This window comes from Canis lupus, chromosome 23, assembly GCF_003254725.2.
Source record: "Canis lupus dingo isolate Sandy chromosome 23, ASM325472v2, whole genome shotgun sequence".
Classification (NCBI taxonomy): domain Eukaryota; kingdom Metazoa; phylum Chordata; class Mammalia; order Carnivora; family Canidae; genus Canis; species Canis lupus.
In genome coordinates this window covers 27,355,337-27,379,164 of record NC_064265.1, presented here as the reverse complement: position 1 = coordinate 27,379,164, position 23,828 = coordinate 27,355,337, and the positions used below count along the sequence as shown (strand labels likewise).

Here is a 23,828-nt window from a genome sequence, read left to right as displayed (position 1 = left end):
TAGCATTAAGTTGACCAAAGGATAAGCAAGTGAACATATGTTGCCTCGTTTGTTGACAATTCCACCCATAAATACACTGGGGTGCGGAGGGTATACAGGGTTACGATCGAGTCTGTGGAAAACAAATGTTATTAGAGAGTATCCTTTTGTCGTGTCCCTAATTTTTAAAACGTCCAAAAAATAAAAAAATAAAAAAAATAAAACGTCCAGATGAAAAGTGTTATTCCCTGGCCCTACACACACACACACACACACACACACACACACACACACAGTGTTATTCCCTGGTCCTACACACACGTACACACACACACACACACACACACACACACACTCACTCACTCACTCCCGCATGCGCATCAAGGGTTGCCAGCAACAGCCGCCGTGCGAGGTGCCACATGCGCACAAGCCGGGACTACGCTCTGCTTTCGCCTGCCCAATCCCGGGAGCCCTGGCGATCACGTGCGCGCCGGCACTCGCCAGGCCAGGCCCCGCCCCCCCACGTACTCTCGCGAGCCCGGCTTTTGCCGCCCCATCTCCGTAGAAACGCCCGGGGGCCAGGCTGCGCCTGCGCAGTGGAGCCGGTAGGCGGGGCGGGGGAATGCGGCTGCCTGGATGGGGGGCGGCCCCGAGGCAGACGGGTGTCGCAGCGGGCCCCGGCGCGGAAGGCCGGCTCTCGTCCCTCAGCCGCGGAGGATAAACTCGGCCGCTCCCTTCACGGCGTTCGCGGGTCCGCCTCCCGGCGGTGCTGCGGTCGGCGGAAAGCCTGGTGCGTCGGGCCCTCCCTCCCTCCCGGCCTCCCTCCGCGGGTGCGGGGCTCCGGCGCCATGGACGCCACGGCGCTGGAGCGGGACGCCGTGCAGTTCGCCCGGCTGGCGGTGCAGCGCGACCAAGAGGGCCGCTACTCCGAGGCGGTGTTTTACTACAAGGTAGGGCCGGGCCTGCTGCGCTGTCGGAGAGGCGAAGGGGCGGGTCCGTGCGGGGCGGCCGGGCCCCTGGGCTTCGCTTTCCCCTGTTCCTGGTCCGCGGCGCTCCTTTCCCGGGCGCGGGCGACCCGGCTCCTGCCACCGCGGGGAGGTTTGGCCGAGGCGGGGGAGCCGCCGCCTCTCCGGTTACCGTCTTGATGGCAGACGTCCCCACCGCTGAACCACTGACGGCCGCAGTAGTTCGGGGGGGTAGGTAAGCAGCTGATTCTCGCCGTCCCTGGGCTCTGATTTAGGGCCGGGGGCGGGGGGGGGAGTGGTCTCAGATACACACTAAAGTAACGTACGTTCATTGAACACAAGACGGTTTCCAGAAAGAATGATACGTCGCTTATCCTGGCATTTCATATATCTTTGTACTTGGTTGGTTGGTTGTTTACGCGTATTTACATAGACACCTTAGGAAAAAATTTATAGTTGACGTAGGATATGACATTAGCCTCAAGTGAACAACGTGGTGATTCAGCTAATCAATACGTAAGACGAACTTGGATTGTACCATTTATACTATTTTTTTAACCTGTTCTTCGTATTTTAAGCTTTTAAAAAGGCAAAGTTGCTTGTTTAATATAAGCTAACGACAGGTGCATGGTATTTCGTTATGTGAATGTGCCATAGGCAGTTTACAAACTGATGGGTGTTTAGATTCATTCTTGGTTTTTCAGTATCGTAAGTAGTGGTGTGCTTAAAGTCGATAACTAATGCTTTATACATTTCCTGGCTGTTTCTTTTGGGTAAGTTACTAGGGGCGGAATTATGAAAGGATATGATCTCCCACAGTCCCCTCTGCTCCCTAATCCCGAGGATTTGCAAATACACCTCTCCAGCTCTAGCCATGCCCTCTGTCTCCTTGTGGAGGTAGCTGTATCCTGGTGATATAGTCACTTTTTTTTTTGTTTGTTTTTAGAGAATGTGCTTTGATAATACAGTAGTCATAATTTTTTTTACATGACTGTATATGCTATCAGTCGTGTTTTTTCTCAGATTATTATTCTATTGCCTTCATTTTATAATCTATATCTAGAGACTTTTGGTGTGTTTCAGAATTCTTACCTTTGGACTTTTGGGACAATTTCGTGAAGGTGGTATTTCTTTAAAAGTAAAACTCTGCGTGTTTTAGTTTTGTGAAGTAACTGACAAGATTTCATAGGTTAAAATCGCACCATATAAAATTGCTTTGTGTAGAGCAAAAGAAAATACTATGTACTGCAAGAGTTTTGCTATATGATTGGAATACATGTCATTATGCAGAATTTTTTATCCTTAAGAGAAATGGTTGTGCTTCCAAGAACTGTTTATATAAGCTTTGCCAGATCTTTAGCCTTTTCTTGTCTTCCTACTCTTCTGTGAAGGATTTCTTGTCATTTTCAAATATAAGTTAAGTGAGTAAAATAAAATTGATGTCAGCAATTTTTTAGTTGGCTTTGTTTCTTTTAACCAAGATAATTATTTAAGCGTCAGTACTTACGTGCAAGATAATTGGAGGTGTGAAATATATGTATAACATCAGTATTTAGATAATAGTATATAAGGTAAAATGTTTAATGTTTACGTACGTGTAAAGTTATATTTTCTTCCCATGAAATGTCGGTTACAGAGTCTGAGGAAATCATCTTTCCTTCTCCTGCAGCCTTTCAATGAATTTTTATTTAGATCAAAACCAGACTCTTCTTCCTGATTTTGTTAAGTTCAGTGAAACAGTATGTGCTCTGACAACTGGATTCAAAAAGTTAGATGTTCAATAAATGGCTGGCTTCTTTGGATCCAACAATTAGGCATCAGCCTCTGTGAAGTACACATGCTTAGGTTGTTGCTGAGAAGGTATTATTACTTTGGAGAAATCTCTGTGGTTCTTCTCCCTGTAACATTGGTAACCTGTTATCCTGGAATGGTGAAGGGGAGAGTGAGGCTCTTCCTCATTGGCCACAGCATAACTGGCTGTTGGGAGTTTTAGAAAAACTGGATGATGAATCCAGGCTTTTTTAGTTAAAGTAAGTTGATTTCATACAACTGAACTCTGCTTTAAAATATGTTACCCTTTGGTAATATTTTCTATGGAGAAAGAGATTTTCTTTCCATTGTGAAATATTTATAATTAAATTTTATTTTTAAGTAATCTCTACACTCAGCATGGGGCTCCAACTTAACATCCTTGAGATCAAGAGTAGCATATTCTATTGACTGAGCCAGCCAGGCACCCTAACCTTTATAATTTCTTATAGTCTTCTTTGGACATTTAATTTTATTCTATTGGTTATCATTGACTAATTGATTATTGATTATTATTAACTAATAGGAACTGGTATTGTTATTATATAGTTGTTAAGCTTTTCAGGCTCAATTCATATTTTCAAGGTATATGATTTTAAGGCTGACGTATTGCATAAAGAAACAAAGCAGAAAACTTGTTTCAGTAAAGCTATGCTAAGAAAATGTTTATAATCTTTTCTATTTTGAGTTTGTAATTTTTCGACAGTATGATAAAATTGAGTATTGAGAACTGGGGAAAAGGTATTAGAGGGTTATATAACCCACTTAGCACTATCTTAAAGGCATTTTTATCATTCATAGACAGCAATAGTGAGTTAGCAGTAGAGAAAATTCAAATTGTAATTCATCTATTAGATTCTTTTTTTTTTTTTTTTAGGAAGCTGCACAAGCCTTAATTTATGCTGAGATGGCAGGCTCAAGCCTAGAACATATTCAAGAAAAAATAAATGAGTATCTGGAAAGAGTTCAGGCTTTGCACTCAGCAGGTTAGTAAAGGACTACTAACATTTTGTTTTCTTTTTTCTTCTCTCACATCACATCCTTTCCCGTGTTTCTTTTTTAAATTATTGAAACATAGCTGATATACAGTGTTATATTAGTCCCTTGTGTTTCTCTTTCCTTTTTCATCTTTGTATCTTGATCTTCACTCCTACTCATTTCTGTTTTGGTAATCATGTCTTTAAGAGTCATAATATGGAAATAAGTGATAGATCTATGAATAAGAACCTTACAGATAATATAGGCTAATCTCCTAATTTCCCAGGGGTACAGAAATAGTGAATTACCTACATTCAAATTGTATCATTGGTAGAGTCAGGATTAGGACCCTTTTCAAATCTACTTTTTAAATATCTGTCACATTCTGGCTCCTGATACTAAGATTAAATGACTGCAGTTGAACAACAGGGGTTTGAGCTGTGCAGGTCACTTACATGCAGGTTTTTGCAGTACTGTAAATGTATTTTTCCTTTCTTAAGATTTTCTTAATATTCTCTTATGTCTAGGTTATTTTATCATAAGGAATACTGTATATAACATATATACAAAATGTGTGTTAATCAACTTATGTTATTGGTAAGGCTTCCAATCAACAGTAGGCTATTAAGTTTTTAGGGAGTCAAAAGTTAACATGCAGATTTCCATCAGCGTCCCTCACCCCCCACATTGTTCAAGGACCATCTTTACTCTTTAATATCAACGACTTCAGCAATATGTTTGTAGTCTCTTCTATATCAGTATCCTCAACCTGAAGACCTCAGCTAAACTTTTTTTTTTAAACCATATCTTGGAAAGCAACATGTAAGTAGAGACCTGGAACAACATGTTTTTATTTTTGTAAACAGTATTGCAAATGCTGTGAAACAAATACACCGACTTAGTGACCACAGTATTATTAGAGGTATGTGGGTCCTCTCAAAACCTGCTATTGACATTGGTAGAAAAGAAAGTGATCACCTCCTGACATTTTGTTTTAGAAATACATTTTTCTCACTAATGGTTCTTTTTACCCTTTATTTCTGTGGCTGTATAATAAAACCACAAGCAGCTTAGAGGACTCTTTATTCAGCATTCCCTGATGGACTTTGTGCTACTTTCCACTACTCTGAGTAGATACAAGCAGTTATAATCACATCTTTAGGAAAAAATGATCCCATCATTAGGTTTCTTGTTAAGACAGTACCATTAAGGACAAGGTAGTTTAGTTTAAGACAGTGCTCAGAAATTGGGTGTATGGAACAGTGAACTACCTATCCAAGGCCTCAACTGATACAGAGTTATACGGATTCATGTATTCAAAGTACCATGTAATTCAAAGTAACTCCATTTTCCCTGCCAAATAAATTTATAAATAAGATATTTATAAAGGGTGGGCAGTCTGGGTGGCTCAGCGGTTTAGCGCTACCTTCAGCCCAGGGCGTGTTCCTGGAGTCCCAGGCTCCCTGGTTTTGTACCTCAGAAGCCTGCTTCTCCCTCTGCCTGTGTCTCTGCCTCTCTCTCTCTCTCTCTTTCTCTCTGTGTGTCTCTCATGAATAAATAAATAAAATCTTAAAAAAAAATTTATAAAGATGATATTCAGACACAGTGTGACAGCTCTAATCTCCTGAGGAATAAAGACCTGGCACTGAAACAGAAATAAAGGTCAAAGGATTTTCAAAGCATAAGATACCTTAATTGTTTTGCCAGCTTTTTGACCCGTAATGTTTGATCTATGGAGTGTAATCTTTAGAGTTAAATGGTTTCTTTAATATTTCAAACAATGTTTAAAACAAATTTTGCTAAAAAAAAAAAAAAAACAAATTTTGCTGACAGAAGACTCTTGAGATATAGGTTGATTTCTGGGTGGGGAAGGGTAACATAGTTTGAAATTCACCAGTGTAGTACAAATAGCTCAAGACTTAGAATTAAAAATCTAAACTATAGCTAGACTTAGAATTAAAAGATCTAAATTGTAACTTGTAGCTACCAAACCTTAGGCTAGATCAGTTATTCTCAACTGGGAAGAGTTTTTGCACCTCAGAAGATTTTTGGCAATGTCTAGAAAGATTTTTGGGGTTTAAATTAGGGAGGAGTGGGGAGTATACTATGGCATCCAGTTGGGTAGAGGGCAGGGATCTTACTAACGATCCTCCAAAGCACAGGTTAGTCTACAGCAAAGAATTATTCCAGCTGAACACATTAGTAGTATGAGACTGAGAAACCATGGGCTAGCTATTTTAACATTTTTGAGCTTTTGTGTCTTCATTTTGTAAAAGGGATTAGCACATACTTCAGAGAGTTGTTACAGAGTTGAAGTTCATACCTTTAAGAGAAAATGTAAAGCCTTTTTTTTTTTTTTAATAACTTTATTGAGGGGGATTCCTGGGTGGCTCAGCAGTTTAGCACCTGCCTTCAGCCCAGGGCATTATCCTGGGGTCCCTGGATCATGTCCCACATCAGGCTCCCTGATGGAGCCTGCTTCTCCCTCTGCCTCTGCCTGTGTCTCTGCCTCTCTCTCTCTGTCTCTCATGAATAAATCTTAAAAAAAAAACTTTATTGAAATATAATTCATGTACCATAAAATTCACCTTTTTAGAGTATACAATTCATGGTTTTTAGTATATTTCTAGAGTTGTGCTACCATCACCACTAATTTTAGAACTTTTTTGTTGTCCCAAAAGAAACCTTATCCATTAGCAGTCATTCCCCATTCTTCCTACCCTCTTTCCCCTAGCAACCAGTAATCAATTTTCTATCTCCCTGGAGTTGCCTATTCTGGACATTTCATGTAAATGGAATCATCTAATACATGGCCTTTGGTTTCTGGCTTTTTTCATTTAGCATAGTGTTTTCAAGATTTATCTATGTTGTAACATGTATCAATACTTCGTTCCTTTCTATGGCTGAATAATAATGCCATTGTACCAATATACCATTTATTACTTATCCATTCGTCAGTTAATGGACATTTTCTTGTTTCCACTTTTTGGCTAATACTGTTTTGGATGTTTGTGTATATGTTTTTGTGTGGACGTAAGTTTTTCGTTCTCTTTAATACATAGCCCAGGAGTGAAATTGCTGGGTCATGTGGTTAGCTTTATGTCTGATTTTCTGAGGAACTGCTGAAATGTTTTCCTAAGTGGCAATACCATTTTAAATTTCCATCAGCGATATGTGAGGGTTCCGTTTCCTTCACATCCTTATCAACATTTGTTGTTTTCTGTCTTTTGTAATTTTAGCCACCCAAGCGGGTATAAAGGTGGCATTTGGGGTTTTGGTATGCATTTCCCTGCTGGCTAATGTTGTTGAGCATCTCCTCTTGGGCCAGTTGGCCATTTGAATATCATCTTTGAAGAAATGGTTATACAGACCCTCTCCCCTTTTAAGTCAGGGTTCTCCAGAGAAAAAAGAACCAATAGGATATATATAAAGAGATTTCGTATAAGGAATTGGCTCATAATGGAACCTCATTATGTAAGCTGAGAAATCTCACACTGCAGTCTGCAAGCACGAACTACTCAGGAAAGCCAGTAGTATAGTTTATTTAGTTCCAAGTCCAAAGGCCTGAGAAGTAGGGGAATTTGATGGTGTGAGAGCCAGTCCCAAGGACAGGAAAAGACCAAAAAAAAAAAAAAAAAAAAAAATTCGGGCAGAGAGGGCAAATTCTCCCTTCTGTCTTTTTATTCTATTCAGCCCCTCAGTCGATTAGATGTTGCTCACCCACATCAGGGAGGACAGTCTGCTTTTCCTACCAGTTCAAAAGTTAATTTCATTCAGAATCACCCTTCAGTCATATCTAGAAGCCATATCTAGCCAAGTATCTGGGTACGCAGTAGAGTTGGCACAAATTGATATGATTAATCACCACACTCACTTTTAAAATTGGAGTTGTCTTTTTAGTGTTTAATTGTAAGAGATCTTTGTAATATTCATGATACAAGTCCCTTGATGAAATACTCATGTATTAAAAACAAATACTTATTTCAAAGAGCAGAAAAAATATATGATTTTTTTTTAAAGATTTTATTTATTTGTTCATGAGAGATACAGAGAGAGGCAGAGACACAGGCAGAGGGAGAAGCAGGCTCCATTCAGGGAGCCCGATGTGGGACTCAATCCCGGGTCTCCAGGATCGATCACACCCCAGCTGCAGGTGGCGCTAAACCGCTGCACCACCCGGGCTGCCCAATATATGATTATTTAATCTGGACTCAGATGAATAAGAAACAGCAGGAACTTTATCATCAAGGCGTAGGATATTGTATTATACAATTGTACTGAAAAAAATTTTATTTACATTAAAATGCAATTAAGTTTCTTTAGGCTTAACATTTTCTTAAGTTTTGTTTTGTCTTTGGGGGCGGGGCAGGAATATGTGAGGAGGACTGTTTTTTTTTTAAAGGAAGAAAGTGCTAGTAAGGAGAGATTCAGGGGGAATTTTTTTTTTAATAACTCTTTTTGGTATTTTTGGTCGCTGGTGTGCATTATGTAATGAGTCAAACAAGTGGGGACTTTTTTTTAGGCCTTAAAATTCAGATTGAAAGGAGAGAATTAGTCATTTTGTGAGGATTATTTTTTGACCTTGCTAAGCTTTTAAAATGAAAAATTAATAAAGTTTTGATAAAGAGTATCTTTAACGTATTAAAATGGTGTGTTGTTTCCTGGAAATATAAATACATATATATAGATAATATTTCATCTAAATGTCTTTCTTCTTATCCTAGTTCAGTCAAAGAGTGCTGATCCTTTGAAATCAAAACATCAGTTGGACTTAGAACGTGCTCATTTCCTTGTTACACAAGCTTTTGATGAAGATGAAAAAGGAAATGTTGAAGATGCTATAGAATTATATACTGAAGCCGTAGATCTCTGTCTAAAAACCGTATGTATAGCTACCAGTTAAATTTGGTGGAATTATGCTAAGAAATTTCTCTTACTAATGAATTTTATGTGACAATTCCTTAAAGAAAAATAATTACTGTATCAATATGTGTTATTAAGTTACTCTTCATTAAAAGATGATGAAGAATAGAAAAATGATGGATTTTTAACATTTTGTTAAGAAATTGACAGTTTTAAGATTGAGTCCTTAGACATTTTTTTTCATTAGGAGTATCACTTTTTTAACCTGCTTAAACCCATATACCTAAAATTAACATTACAGGAAGAAATCACCATCACAAATGTATGAATTTAGAATAAACCTCCTCCTTTTTAAAAAATTTCTTATGTTTAAAACTAAGGTAGTGGTTTGGGAGAGCTTTATTAATTTGCAGTGTAAAATCTATATGCTGAGTGGCTTTTAGTGCTTCCTGAGGACCCTGGTTAGGACAGCTAGCTTTAAGGGGCATCTAGTGCATAAGAGCAGTGCATTTGACAGGAAGATGAGGTGAGATGATAGTGGTGTTCTCAGTATTGTCAGAGGATTGGCTTTTTTTTTTTCAGGGAAGCCATCTTGCCTGATTTCTGGAGGTAAGTGCTGGTCTCCTGAGTTTCCTGCTGCTCAGCTTTCCATGGCACCATGTTTTTATTACTTGTGTGGTTCATTTACCACATGAAGTGTCACACCTAGTGACAAGTTTTTAACACTATTTTAAATGATACTTTTAAGGATGAAAACAAATTGTCATCTTTGTTTATTCTCTCATTATTTGAAGAAATATATTCCATTATATGTTTTTTGTTTAGAAATATGGATCAGGCAAAGAAAAAATTATGCTTCAGATTATTTGTCTCTCTTTCTCTTAAGTCTTACGAAACTGCTGATAAGACTCTGCAAAATAAACTGAAACAGTTGGCTCGACAAGCACTAGATAGGTGAGTTTTGTTCACTCAAGTTCTTATCCATGGATAGCAGTGTCACTTAAATTTGACAGATTTCTCTATATGTGTCATAGAGTTCATAGTAACACCTCCCATTTTTAAGCTGAGATTTGGAGCAAGTCTGCCTTCTTCCTATGGGTGAATTTATTCCTCTCTAGTTCCCTGCTTTAGACTCAAGAAATAACAAATCAGTCAAGACCTGTTTTACTTAGTTTTTGCTATGTGTAGAACAATGATTATGATGTTTGAAGTGGAAGGCTTCTCTCTGTTGTGTAATACCAGATTTCTGGGGAGAACTTCCAGAGAGCCTTCCAGAGCTACTATTAAAAGTAGAGAAATTGAGAATGAGCTGGCCTACAGCCATTCACATACCCCCAAATTATACCATATGTGTAGCTCCTTCAATTCTGCTCAAATGTCACCTTTTCAATTAAGCCTGCTCTGACCATTTTATTTAAAATGGAATCTCCACCAGTATTTTTCTCCTGTTTATTCTAACAATCTTTCATAAAGCTTTAGCACTTTCTAAGGTATATGAAATTTACCAATTTATCATGTTTGTTATTAGTGTCCATGTCCCTTTGAACCCTCCAACCCTCCATGTAAACTCTGAGTGTAGAGAATTTTGTCTGTTTTGTTCAGTACTATAATGACCTAGCTGAGTGCCAGACATACTACATATGCTCAATAGGTATTTGAGAATGAACAGATTTGCACAAGAGTTATACTTAAAGAGTGTTATAGATGAAGGAAAAGGATGAAAATTGCATTTGTAGTTACAGCGTGAATTAATAAAGTTACCTCCTTCTGAGGTTCTGACTAGGTAGCTATACTACCCCCAGCCCTTCTTTTTTTTAATTGAGGTACAACAGTCATCCTTCCTTTTCATTGTCATCATCTAACATTTAGCTTGTCTTCAAATACATTAGAATATGGGCACTTGACACATAGTAATCTTCTCCATTTTCACTTTTTTCACTAGTCAGGTGATGTTTATGACCTATGTGGATAACCATCCAGTACCCTCTGAGTGCTGCCTAAGCACAGAGGGGTGGGTCAGTCATTGGCTCCTTTGAGGGTCTGTTCAAAATTATGGATCCTCTTTCTAGGAAAAAATGTACATAAGATTTTTTTCATGTGCATTTTATGTAATTTCAGAGTGTTCACAAGATTCCTGGACCTCAAGAACTTCTGTTTTTTTTAGCTTGCTGAACCTTTGACAAAACAAAGCCAAAATTCCCTTGAACATCATGTGAGACATTCCATGATCAACTCTTTCCCCTGGTCTCATCTCCTTCTGCCTCTCATTTGCACTTTTCACAGGGTCTTCTCCCATTATTTTGAAGTTATCATAACTCGCTATGCTGTTTTATACTTCTGCACGTGCTATTTTCTCAGAATGCTCCCTCACTCCCCAGGTGAACTACTCTGCAGCTCAAACATCAATTCAGAAAATCCTCCCTTGACTCACTCCCTTTTTTTTTTGGTTATTAAGGTTAATATCTTCTGCTGTACATTCACTCGCATGTAATACTTCTAGCATTTGTCACTTTTGATGCAGTTGTCTTTCTTTCCCCCACAAAACTTGTAAACCCCTTAAGAGAAGAGATTGCATTTTTTACTTTCTTGTGTTCCCCCTTACCTTGCATAGTATCCGACATGCAATAAGTACTCAATTAATGTTACAGTGCTAATATCAATTAATGTATATCAGTTGTGAAATACTTTTGGAATAGCTTAAGTGAACTGCTGGCTGGTATGTATGGATCTTATACACTAATTTTACATTAGGAATGCTTGACTGGTTCTTGAAGTAAACTTTATTTTCTGGAAAACTTAAATCTGAGAAGAAAAACTAAAACAATTTTTCTGTACCTCTTTCTATTATAGAGCAGAAGCATTGAGTGAGCCTTTAACAAAACCATTATGCAAAATCAAGTCCACAAATAACAAACCAAAGCCACCTCCAACAAGAGCACATTTCCCACTAGGGACTAGTCCTTTCCTTGAAAGACCTCAACCCTTTATAAGTCCTCAGTCATGTGATGCACAAGGACAGAGATATACAGCAGAAGAAATAGAAGTTCTCAGGTAAATCAGTTTATGATTCATTGTAATGAGTAATTTTGTTAACGTAATCAATACAGGTAATTTTATTTTTGTTACCACATCTTAACTATAGTGTGTTGTGGTTTTATTATGAAATTATAGGGCAGCCCTGGTGGCACAGCGGTTTAGCGCCGCCTACAGCTCAGGGCATGATCCTGGGGTCCCGGGATCGAGTCCCACGTCAGGCTCTCTGCATGGAGCCTGCTTCTCCCTCTGCCTGTGTCTCTGCCTCTCTCTCTCTGCATCTCTATGAATAAATAAATAAAATCTTAAAAAAAAATTTATTATGAAATTATAAGTTATATTGCCATACAGCCATAACTTGAAATAATTAAAATTTGTGCTAATATATTTTAATACTAGCAATTGTACCAGACATCCATTTTTCTGAAAATCCTAGCGTCCTTTAAAATCGAGCACAAACAGCAAAATAGAGTTATGGCAGACTGCTCTTACTCCATGCAACTGGTAACCAGAGCCCTAAGGGGAAAAAATTGTTACCTTGAAATAGTGTAGGCCTGGGTCAGCAAAGGGAAGCCTGAAGCTATGAAGTTTTTACAGTTCTTTAAAGGGTTATAAAAAAAAGAAAACAAAACCAAAAAAACAGAAGAATATGTGACAGAGACCTCATTGCAAAGCCAAAACAGTGTACTGTCTGGTCCTTTACAGAAAACATTTGCCACCTCAGAGTCTGGAAGTAGCCTCAAGGGATATTAAAAATTCAGAACAACAAAGATGAGGAAATCCTTGTGATTGCATTCTGAGCCAGTGTAGATGGGATTTATCTCCAAGCCAGTGTGGCTGCTCTTTAGTTGGAGGAGATCCAAGCTGCCTAGAGCTGTGCAAGTCCTGTAGTTGCTCAGTTTAAATTTCCTAAAATTACGCCAAGAGTGTTCTTTCAATTGTAGCAGCCGCCTGAAAGCAGTTTTCTTTCTTCCTACTGAAGATTTTAATTCTTACACTAAAGTGACTCATTTTGCATAGAAAAGTTACATATGACCCACCATAACACACAAAGGACAAAGAAAGGTGGTTTTGGAGCTGAGAGACAGTAGCAGTCCAACACTAAGGCTACTCAGCATCCCTATGCTCCTTTCTATACACATTTGAATTTCATTCTATAACAAAAAACCTGTATTTCTATCTAACAAAATTCAGCTATCCTCATACAGGTGAAAAGTTCTCATCCTTTCAAAATAAGGATACACAGTCATTGTATCCATTGCTCACTATATTAATTAGTCCTTAAAGTCAGTCTCACTGAATATTGTTACCTAAGGCTAAATTGTGAAGCTGCCTTGCAACTACACTTCTAAATAAAATGAGGGAAGGAAACAGAAGAAGGAAATAGTTGATACATACAAATAAACATGCACACGAAGTAAGCAAAGCTCCTACAAACTACATTTCTTTAATTTGTCAAGTGGCCATAGCTTCCTTTTTGTACTGCCCATTCCTCATTCTCATAACCAGAAGATAGGAAGAAATATTTTCCAGAATTGTAAATGTTACGTTTTTTAAATTGCAAAGTAACTAGGTAATTGCTTTCTCCCTTTTGGCTTTGGATAGAATTTGTTTTGTGTCTTGATGTCAGGGATACTCTCCATACTTTTAGAATAGGTTTATCTTGAGACCATAGTTTAGTTGTATAGAATGCTAGTCTTAAAAGAATAGCTCTTACTGGATTGAATTGACTCAGTTATTTTTTGGTATTCAACTATTTTGTGAAAATTTTATTCAAATAAAGATATCAACAACATGAGATGGTCATTTTAATTTTATTATAGTACTGTACTTTGTCATGTAAATTTTAAATAAGATTGATAATTAAGGTAAATTTGAACATTTACTTTAGATTTATTTCCTTGTGTTTTATAGGACAACATCAAAAATAAATGGTATAGAATATGTTCCTTTCATGAGTATTGATCTGAGGGAACGTTTTGCTTATCCAATGCCTTTCTGGTAAGTAAGCACTATTGTACTTTTTACTTCCCAGATAATTTTAATATTTCATTAGTTTTTCCATACTCTGAAATCCAATTTAACTCATAGCCTTGAAATTGAAATTTGTAATAAAAAGGTTTGGAAGAGGGGTATAGTTGTGGGGAAAAGGTAAGGCAACAAACATAGCAAGAGTATCTGTGTTGTCATTTGCCTGGAAATGGGCACACATGGCTCTCCTTTTGCCTACCATTGCACTAAAACAGTACCTGACACAAAGTAAGTACTCAGTAAATATTTGTCAAATTGGTGTTTGCATCACAACTGCAAACGCAATAAAGAAATTAAGTGGAAAAGTGGAATGGAATGATGATGTTGCTGTTTACTAAAAAAAAAAATCCAGTTCAAGAAAGGGTTAATTTTGAAAATGTTGATTAGAACAGCTCTCCAGATTGTGACAGCTTGTGTTAGAGACTTAAAAATGTTACTTTGTTCATGACTCCCAGCTTCTACTAATTCTAAGGAAATAAAAATTTGACTGAAGATGCATATAATAAATTAGAGCATTCATCAAAGCATCTGTTAGAGCAAAAATTACTGAAACAAATTAAATATCCAACAATATGGGAATGATTAAATAATGGCACATCTATGTTATTACAGTAAATGTTTATGCTACTAATAAAAAATACATCTTTCAAAGATGTAGAGAAAATGCTTGCAATTGAGCAAATTTAAAAATATAAAATTTGGGTATTTTCTTTGGGAAAATTTCTGTATTTTTTTTTCTTTTCATGTATTTATAGATATGTAAAATGTAAAAGTACACATCAAATATTTACAGTGGTTATCTCTACATAGCAGAATTGGATGATTTAACTTTAAAATTTTTCAGAATTTTTGCAATGAGTGTGTTATATTTATTAGAAAAAAATGAGAGTTGAATGTTTATTATATACCAAATATATAAAAGGTTCTATAAAGAGCGAAATAGCTGCTTTCTCATTTTCTAGTGTTTTGCAGTTCTTAGATGGGCAAAAGTTAGACATGTAGCCAATGAGTTATCAACCTAATTTTTTTCATTCAGGCAATCATATGCTGGTCACTGATTGGAGTCTAAGAAATTTTTGTATCTGAGAAGCTCTATAGCATTTGATCGATGTTAAGGGCACAAATTGTAAAGCCAAACTGTCTAGTTTCATATCCGGTATGATGCTGGGCAAGTTGTTAAATCTCTCAGATTTAAAATAATAATAGAATCTACCTCATGGTGTTTGTGATCATTAAATTAGTTAAAACATATATAAAGCACTTACTAGTGCTGGTTATACTGTTACAAGGGTTAATATAGACAAATATCTTATTAAATTCTAAATTATATTACAAAGTTTGGTTGTTCAATTCAGATACTTAAAATGTTTGAAGAGAAAGAGAATTTTTTTTTAATTTATTTATTCATAGACACACACACACACACACACACACACACACAGGCACAGAGGCAGAGGGAGAAGCAGGCTCCATGCAGGGAGCCTGATGTGGGACTCGATCCCGGGTCTCCAGGATCACACCCCAGGCTGCAGGTGGCGCTAAACCGCTGAGCCACAGGGGCTGCCCAAAATGTTTGAAATAAACAAGAAGTTTATTCCTTTGACCAGTAATTTCAGTTTAGGAAACAATTTCAAAAAAATGTTTATAGATCTAGTCAAAGATTTCTATAAAAGATTCATCAATTTTGTAATTGTGAAAGTGTGAATCAGTTATTTTCATATGTTCTTAAATGGTTATATCCAAGCAGAGATGTAAACTTGAAGTTCCAGTCTCTGTATAATAAATTAAGATAAATCACGGTTTTAGTGCTCATACAACAGAACATCTATAAGAATAATACCGTACAACCATGAACAATCAAGTTTTTGAGAAATCAAAAAACATAGGGAAATGCTTACAATATAATTGAAACAGTAAAATATCTGCAAACTCCCTTAATTTAGGCATAGCACCTGTCAACAGTTGGAATTTTACATAATTTGTATAAGATTACTTGCTTACTGCCAGTCCTCCATCCTGGGTTATAAGTTCCATAAGGACAGAGAACATGTCTGTTTTAATTAAGTTACACTCCAATGCCTAGTGCAGCGTCTGGCATCTAGTTGAGTACTTAGTAAATACTTGCTGAATTAAATTTATAGAAAAATCAAGAATAAATATTAGATTACTCTAATTAGGAAGATTTTTCCTTTCTGTTTTCTAGATTATTTTATGGTAGAATACTCAGAAGAATAAGTAACAGTAAATATTTCAAAATTCAAAGGCAACAGACTGATAAAAAAGGGCTCCACAATTTATGAATTTTGGTTAGAAAGATTGAGTGATTTTTAAACATTTTTTTCCTGTTTGGGTCACGTATTTTTAAATCCTGAAGTAAATATGTTGAGTATAAATTATATTTGTAAAATATTTAGTATCTTTAAAGTTAGAACACTGATTTTGATAACTTAGTGATGACTTTTGAAAAAACACATATTAAGGGATCTTGGATTTACTCTATATTTTCATATGGCAGGTTAAAAATACAAAGCGATTATAGATTTGAATTAACTTTATATTTTCCTCTAAAATTTTGTGATGCTTGTCTTTAAATTATTCTAAATTTGTTCAGCTCACTTTCTATTTACAATCAGCTACTGTTGTTACTATATAGGTACTAAAGTGTCACCTAGAACACTAGTGTTCTATGACATGATCATCAGAAGGTTTGAGAAGTTTTATATGATAGTCTTAGAAACTTGCATAAACCTTGGTTTATTAAGTATTTACAGATACCCTCTAATGGAAAAAACAATATAAGAGTTTGTAGATCACATATGATTACAAAACCACCTTTTACCTAGAATCACTATTTTTTGGAAAAAAAACATGTTATATTGCTTTGTCTTATTCTAGAAATCTTATGAAACCTGAGGACTGTTACATTGTAGAAGAGCTTTGAGGAAAGTTAAATGTTTTTTTATTTTGTGCTATACATCAATTTTAGAGAAATATTACACAGTATATTCCCAACGTGCAGGCAGAGGGTAAGGGATACAAATGGTGGATATGGCACCAGAGACCTGGGTTCAAATGCCAGTTCTGCCATTTTTTGGCTGTATGACCTTGACAAGTTATTTAATCACTTTTAAAAATATTTGGTTTAATGGAATTGTTTTAAGGATTAAATGAATAGTGTATATAAAATACTTTAGCATGATGTCTGGCACATGGTTATTAATCAATAATTAGCTACTCTTATTGCTAGCTTTGCAGAGAAGAGTTTGTCAAGAGCCCTCATAAAGATCTGTACCTTCCTAGGTCCTTTTGAATTGAATTAGCTTGTATTATTGTTAATGGTTCTACTTTATTGAAACTGAATTTCTTGAATATAATGATACTAACTTAAACTTTTAAATTATATTCTTAAAGTAAATATAAATGAATTTAGTTCCTTTCCTGTTTTCAGTTATAAATATAAGATGAGCAATTGACTGGATTCATGGTTAAGTGTAAAGAGCCAGATTTGACCAGAGTGTTATTTAAGGATGATAAAAGAATAGCTATGATCATTATGCCAAATAAATAAATAAATCCCTAGGAAATTTAATTTTGTTTTTGTGTCATTTTTAAAGATTAATTGTAGTAGTAGTAGTAGTAGTATTTAATTTTTATTATTACCTCAGTGATAGATGGGGCAAACTACCATTATCACCTAAACAAAAAGCTACATTTTCCAAATGGGTACGACCAGAAGACCTCACCAACAATCCTACAATGATTTATACTGTGTCCAGTTTTAGCATAAAGCAGGTAAACATTTTATACAATTTTATATGAAAGCTAACATTTTGAAGTAATTTGGTATAGATTTGGGTTTTTTTTTTAATTTTCTTATATATTTGAGGTGCATGAGTATATTTGGAAAAATTATTCATTCTGTATACTTTGACTTAGATGTACTAGGAAAATATAAGTATGAATACTGGTTTGAGCAATTACAGATTTTTATATAGATCCTATTAATCAATAGGTCTTGCAGATGAGAAAGTTGAGGATCTCAACGTTACCTTGATAAGAGAATAGATTCTTTTAAAAAAAAGAAAGAAGGTATTAGGCTTATTTAAAACACTTCAGTGGTGGAACAACAATATGGCTTTATTGTTACTGTATTCAATTAACTTTGCATTGAAATACAGATGTCTTCCAGTTAGTATAAAAATAACAGTCCTGAAATACTATGATTGAAGAATCTTTTCATATGAATATTCAGTTTAATTGGTTGTATTATAATAAACCAACTTTTTTTTAAATGCCCTTAGATTATGCTTAAAAACATGTGGGTTCAGTGAGTATGCTTTTTATTCAGAAATTTTATTCTGAATTTCATTTATTCAGAAATACATCATCCATATTTGTTCCAAATTAGTTTTATTGAAATATCCTACTCAGTTTTTCTAGGATTTGTCTGAATAAAATATGAGTTGGCAGTATAGCATTTCTGTTTATTATTTTGATATTCAAGTAATAGTTAATTCAGTATAAAAAGCCAGTTGCTTAGGTGCAGTGCTTAAATATTGTGGTTATGTTGAAATTACATAAATGAATTAATGTATTAATAAATTCTTATTAACAGACAATAGTATCAGATTGTTCCTTTGTGGCATCACTGGCTATCAGTGCAGCTTATGAAAGACGATTTAATAAGAAGTTGATTACCAGGTAAAGTTTTATATTTGTCCCTTTAGCCCCTTTCATATAATCGTCTCTTAACTAGAAATTAACAGCTTATGTCTTATCTGCCTAGAAAGTGAAGAAGGCATATCACTTAGAATATTGTGGCCCTCTATGTTAAGCAGATGATTTGTGAATGTGGAAAGATTTCCTAAAATAGCCTAAGAACATATGCACATGTGTTAATATATATGAAATAGGTATGTTTTGAAATAAGTGAAATTGGTTAAAGTAAAATGATATCTTACTCATAATTACACTATAGTATATGGTAGCCACTAGCCACATGTGGATATTGTATACTTGAAATGGGCTAGTCTGAATCAAAATGGGCTATAACTTTAAAATGCATTAGACTTTGAAAACTAAATACAAAAAATATATAAAATTGGAAAATATTATCAAATTTTTATAGTGATTACACTATTGAATAATATTTTGTATAGGTTTGGTTAAATAAAATATATTAAAATCTCACCTTTTTTTTAAGTTTTAAATGGCAACTGGAAAATGAAAATCTTTCTTTTGACCAGAACTGCTTTAGCATGTACTGAAATGTTATTGATGTATTTCTCTCAATTTTTAAAAGTTCTATTAGCTAAAAATCATTCACTGTAAAAATTAAGCATTATAATTTTTTCATGCATCTTTTCCTGAGTGGTTTTTGTGTAAGTCCTAAGATTACAAAGATAAATTAAATACAGGCCTTAGTTTCAAGCTATTTGCCATCTTGGATAAATAGATCACATAAGTAAATAATATGTTAGTGTAAAAGAAAATTGATACTGATACAAGTGTCTTATTAGATAATTTTGTGTGACTTTATCAGATAATTTTGTGTTAACTTTATCTCTGTCAGAGTTGTGGTTAGTTGCCTTAGTTCTGGTTAATTGAAATGGTCTCAAGAATCTTAAGCCAGTGGTAGAAGATTATTTTAACTAGCATAAAACATATCCATTTAATAGAAAATTCATTAGAGTATATAATTAAAAACTTTGTATTTTTCAGAGTATTGTGAAATTTATGACCTACTGTATGATCTCATAAGATACTTTATGTTAAATAAGCACTTTGATTAGGGTGAAATTCTTTTTCTAGGCCTATTATAGAAAAATATTCTTCTGTTTATTTTTATAAAATTGCCAAGACAATAGCATATGTCTAAAATATCCTGCATAGTAGTTTATATTGAATATTAATTTGGTATTTCAATATTTATTTTCCTTACAAAAGCATAATTTACCCTCAGAATAAGGATGGTGAGCCAGAATACAATCCATGTGGAAAGTATATGGTAAAACTTCACCTCAATGGTGTCCCAAGAAAGGTGAATAATCTTTCCCCACCCCAACCCCTTCTCTCTCTCCCTTCCCCACTTTTGAATATTGAGTAGAATCATTAAGAAATGTTATCTGTGTAAACATTTAAAAAGATTTTGAGTCTGGTGTTATGCATATTACTACCAATAACATCATATGTTAATAATTAAAAATAAAAATTAAGAAAGTCTTTTTAAAAATGGTTTTGGGAAATTTATAGAAGATTTCAATAAGTAACATTGAGCTAATGATTACTAATGCTTAAACCTTAATCTGATAGTTCTTAATTGATTAAAAGGAAATTGGACAAACTAAATGTAATAAGTCACAGGAATTTATATGTGTAGTCATAACTTCAACAAGCCTTTAAAATTATATTTTCCTTTGTGAAATACATACAGTTTTAAATTACATTAATTTCCTTAAGTATGAATTTGTTGTAATGGCCTGACATTGTTGGGATTCTCTAGCTCTTATCTACTCAGAGGTCCAGGAATCAACATTAGCATTACCTGGGGACTTGTTAGAATTGCAAAATTTTAGGCCTCACCCTGAACCTACTAAATCAAGAATCTGCATTTAAACAAATCCCCTGGTGATTTCAGTCTGAGAAGTTGCTCTGTGACTCAGCGATACTCAAATTTTGGGATGTGTAGAATCACGTGGAGGCTTTAAACAAAAATTGCGGGCAGCCCAGGTGGCGCAGCGGTTTAGCGCCGCCTGCAGCCCAGGGCATGACTGGAGACCCTGGATGGAGTCCCACGTCAGGCTCTCTGCATGGAGCCTGCTTCTCCCTCTGCCTTAGGTGGTACAAGTCCTAAGATTAGGACTTGTACCACCTGTGTCTCTGCCTCTCTCTCTCTCTCTGCATCTCTATGAATAAATAAATACTTTAAAAAAAATAAACAGAAAATTGCTCTCTCACCCCCATACCCCCTCACCCCAGGAGTTTCCATTTCAGAAGTTGTGGGGGTGGGGCCATAATCTGCATTTCTAATAAATTCCCCCGATAATGGTGATGCTAAGACCCTCTGAGAACCCCTGCTGGTTCTTAAAAATTAAGCAAAATCATTGAGAATGGTTTTTCAGAACTGTAATCTTTAACCCTTTATTTAAAGAATCTTTGAAAATAATAGTTGCATGACTCTCCTATTAGTGTTAGATCAGAATTCTGCCTATCATCTTGTTTCCCAGATCACTTTATAATGTGACTTAGAAACTGTAGCTTTGTGGTAATCACTTCCTCTATTAAATGTATTTTTTAGCCATACTGTTCTGTTTTTACAACTGTACATAACATGAGTCTTTTTGCAGGCTTAGTAAAGTTACTCCTAGTAATACTGTGATTTACCTTAATAGTGAGGCCCTTTTATAATTATTTTGGATATAATGTACATTTCTAGAATCTGTAATAATTTTGATGGTATAAATCTGTTTAACCAGTTGGCTCATGGTTATCACCTGACAGGGAAATTAGCCTATAAAATTGAATGAAGACATTGTATAACATTTTATAATTGATCAGATTCTAGAAATATGAAGCTATAATTACTTTAATAATAGGCATATTGTGCGTTTTATTTCATTTGTATGAAAGGTATTTTTTTTCCTTGATAGAAAGGATTTTAAGATATTTTGTACCACCTAAGGAAATTAATGTTCTCTTTCTCCAGGTGATAATTGATGATCAATTACCTGTTGATCATAAGGGAGAATTGCTCTGTTCTTACTCTAACAACAAAAGTGAATTATGGGTTTCCCTCATAGAAAAAGCATATATGAAGGTCATGGGAGGATATGATTTCCCAGGATCCAATTCAGTAAGTATCAGGATGATCCAGACACAGATTTATGCTATCTAATATGACTATTTTAAATTTGAGAGATTATAGATGATATTTTTGTTTAAAGGAAAACAAAACAGTATCTGCCCTGAGAAATGTTTCTCAGTCTACCTTATTAGGGGAAACTGTATTTTCTTTTACAAGGATAGTGCATTGTAAAGGATTCAAGGAAACCAAAAATGTATGTCTGCGAGATGTTGGGATGCAAGACCAATTGGATGGTCTTTTTTTTTTTTTTTTTTTTTTTTTTTAGACTGCAAGCAACATTTGGGTTTTATAAGAGCAGAAACACCAGCCCAAAGGTTATAATTTGGACCCAAAGTCACATCTGGGGTTTCCACTGGAATGGTGACATTTAAAACTTACTCTTCTGCTCCAACCCAGGAGGAAAGGCCCCCTCTCTGCTGGCCGAGGCCTGCGCACCAGGGAACCTCCTAGCACCACCCCTTGGGTCATTGCAGCAGGGAGCTTGGGGCCCGGGGCATCCCCAGGGTTTTAAGAAATGTGGCCTTGAGTGAGCTGGCTTTCATTTCGGCCCCTTGGAGCCACCTGAAGGTGGGAGGCTTGCACTGGCGCTCGCCCCTCTGCACGCGGGGGCGTCGGGTGGGAGCAGCAGCCGCGCACCTGCAGCCCCGGCAGTGCCCCAGATCCCCGTACAGCGGCTCACGGAAAGTGTACCTTTTCAAAGAAATCTCTTCAGATCAAAGGATGTGTCATTTTGTCATCCTTATGTGTGGTTTTTGATTTGTAAATTCAGGGTGTTTTAGTTTTGCCCAATCTTAACACTACTTAACCTATAAAATCAAAGTGTGCCAGTGTCCTTTAATTGTATGGGGTAGCCTGGGCTTATGCCAGAAATTAGATTAGTATAATTTGAATTACGACACTAACCAGCCTGTGGCCTTAGAAAAGGTATGTAACCATTCTTAGCCTCCTTGCTTGTGTGTAATATGAGGAGGATAATATCCACCTCTCAGAGTTGTGAAAATTAAATGAAGTAACGTATGCAAGTCATTCATCATTCGTAGCTGGTTAGTTTCCCTGCCTCGTACCTGGTCTCTCCTTCACTCTTCTAGTTCTTACAATGCAAGGCATAGAATGTATAGGTCATAGTTAAATGCAATAGGATGTTAAAATCTCTTCTTAGCCTATACACTCAGTTGTTCTGTCCTTCAATTATTTTTATAGTTTAGGTTGTTTGGTGTTTTCTTTTTTTAAGATTTTATTTATTTGTGAATCAGAGGCAGAGCAAGAGAGTGCAAGCAGAGGGAGGGCAGAGGAAAAAGTGTTCTCCTCATCCTCACGGAGCAGAGAGCCAGACTCAGGGATCCCCAGGACCCTGGGATCATGACCTGAGCCAAAGGCAGATGCCAAACCCGCTGATCCACCCAGGTGCCCCAAGAGTTTAGTTTCTAATTCACTGCCTTTTAATTTACCCAGTGCAGCATAGAGAGGGAAAGAATGAGAATATATGTAAGATAATAGAAAAGTGGCTATCCTAAGAACTCACTAAATGGTGACTGTCATCATCATTATTAAAGCACCTTTTATCTGTAACATGTTTTAAGTTTGTATCATATTTACCAGTAAGACAGTTGGGTTTAGGAAAAGCAATGGAGATTATAAGGAATAGATAAACTTCTGCTTAAATCCAGGTAGGAATTTGAGTTAAATAAGAAATGTATTATTGTCAAAAACAGCTTACTACCCTCTGATTTAGTCCATTGAAATCATTATATCAAATCAATGAGATTTAATAGCTACCCTGGGGATTTATTTAAGAGCTTGACAATAATATTGATGGTCCTGAAAATATGTTTATGTTGCAGAATATTGATCTTCATGCACTGACGGGGTGGATACCAGAAAGAATTGCTATGCATTCAGATAGCCAAACTTTCAGTAAGGATAATTCTTTCAGAATGCTTTATCAAAGGTAAACATTTTCTCTCTCCTGCTCCCTTTCTCTTTTTAGTAGTAAAAGAGGCTGTTTTTTAAAATTTATGCCTTATTTAAAAGAGCTACTGCAGGGCAGCCCCGGTGGCGCAGCGGTTTAGCGCCGCCTGCTTCCCGGGGTGTGATCCTGAGACCTGGGATCCAGTCCCACGTTGGGCTTCCTGCATGGAACCTGCTTCTCCCTCTGCCTGTGTCTCTTTGCCTCTCTCTCTCTCTCTCTCTCTCTCTCTCTCTCTCTGAATAAATAAATAAATAAATAAATAAATAAATCTTTTTAAAAAATAAAAAAATTAAGATATTGCAGAGGCTGCGTGTTTAGTTATTTAGGGAAATTGTGT

General features: G+C 36.0%; 1 protein-coding gene across 3 annotated transcripts in view; it reads left to right on the top strand.

Moving 5' to 3' along the window:
* The first annotated feature begins 586 nt into the window (after positions 1 to 586).
* The window catches only part of CAPN7 (calpain 7), a 41,652-nt gene continuing 18,410 nt past the window's right edge, over positions 587 to 23,828 (top strand). The window contains exons 1-11 of one of the 3 annotated variants that reach the window (XM_035705196.2): positions 587 to 929; positions 3,631 to 3,739; positions 8,456 to 8,613; positions 9,481 to 9,548; positions 11,445 to 11,645; positions 13,542 to 13,628; positions 17,324 to 17,450; positions 18,274 to 18,359; positions 19,605 to 19,698; positions 21,364 to 21,510; positions 23,364 to 23,470. In XM_035705196.2, coding sequence (XP_035561089.1) covers positions 828 to 929; positions 3,631 to 3,739; positions 8,456 to 8,613; positions 9,481 to 9,548; positions 11,445 to 11,645; positions 13,542 to 13,628; positions 17,324 to 17,450; positions 18,274 to 18,359; positions 19,605 to 19,698; positions 21,364 to 21,510; positions 23,364 to 23,470 — 1,286 coding nt within the window. In that variant the 5' untranslated portion in view covers positions 587 to 827. The remainder of the gene's footprint in view (positions 930 to 3,630; positions 3,740 to 8,455; positions 8,614 to 9,480; positions 9,549 to 11,444; positions 11,646 to 13,541; positions 13,629 to 17,323; positions 17,451 to 18,273; positions 18,360 to 19,604; positions 19,699 to 21,363; positions 21,511 to 23,363; positions 23,471 to 23,828) is intronic. The other 2 variants (XM_035705197.2, XM_025448691.3) reach the window with 2 other exon arrangements.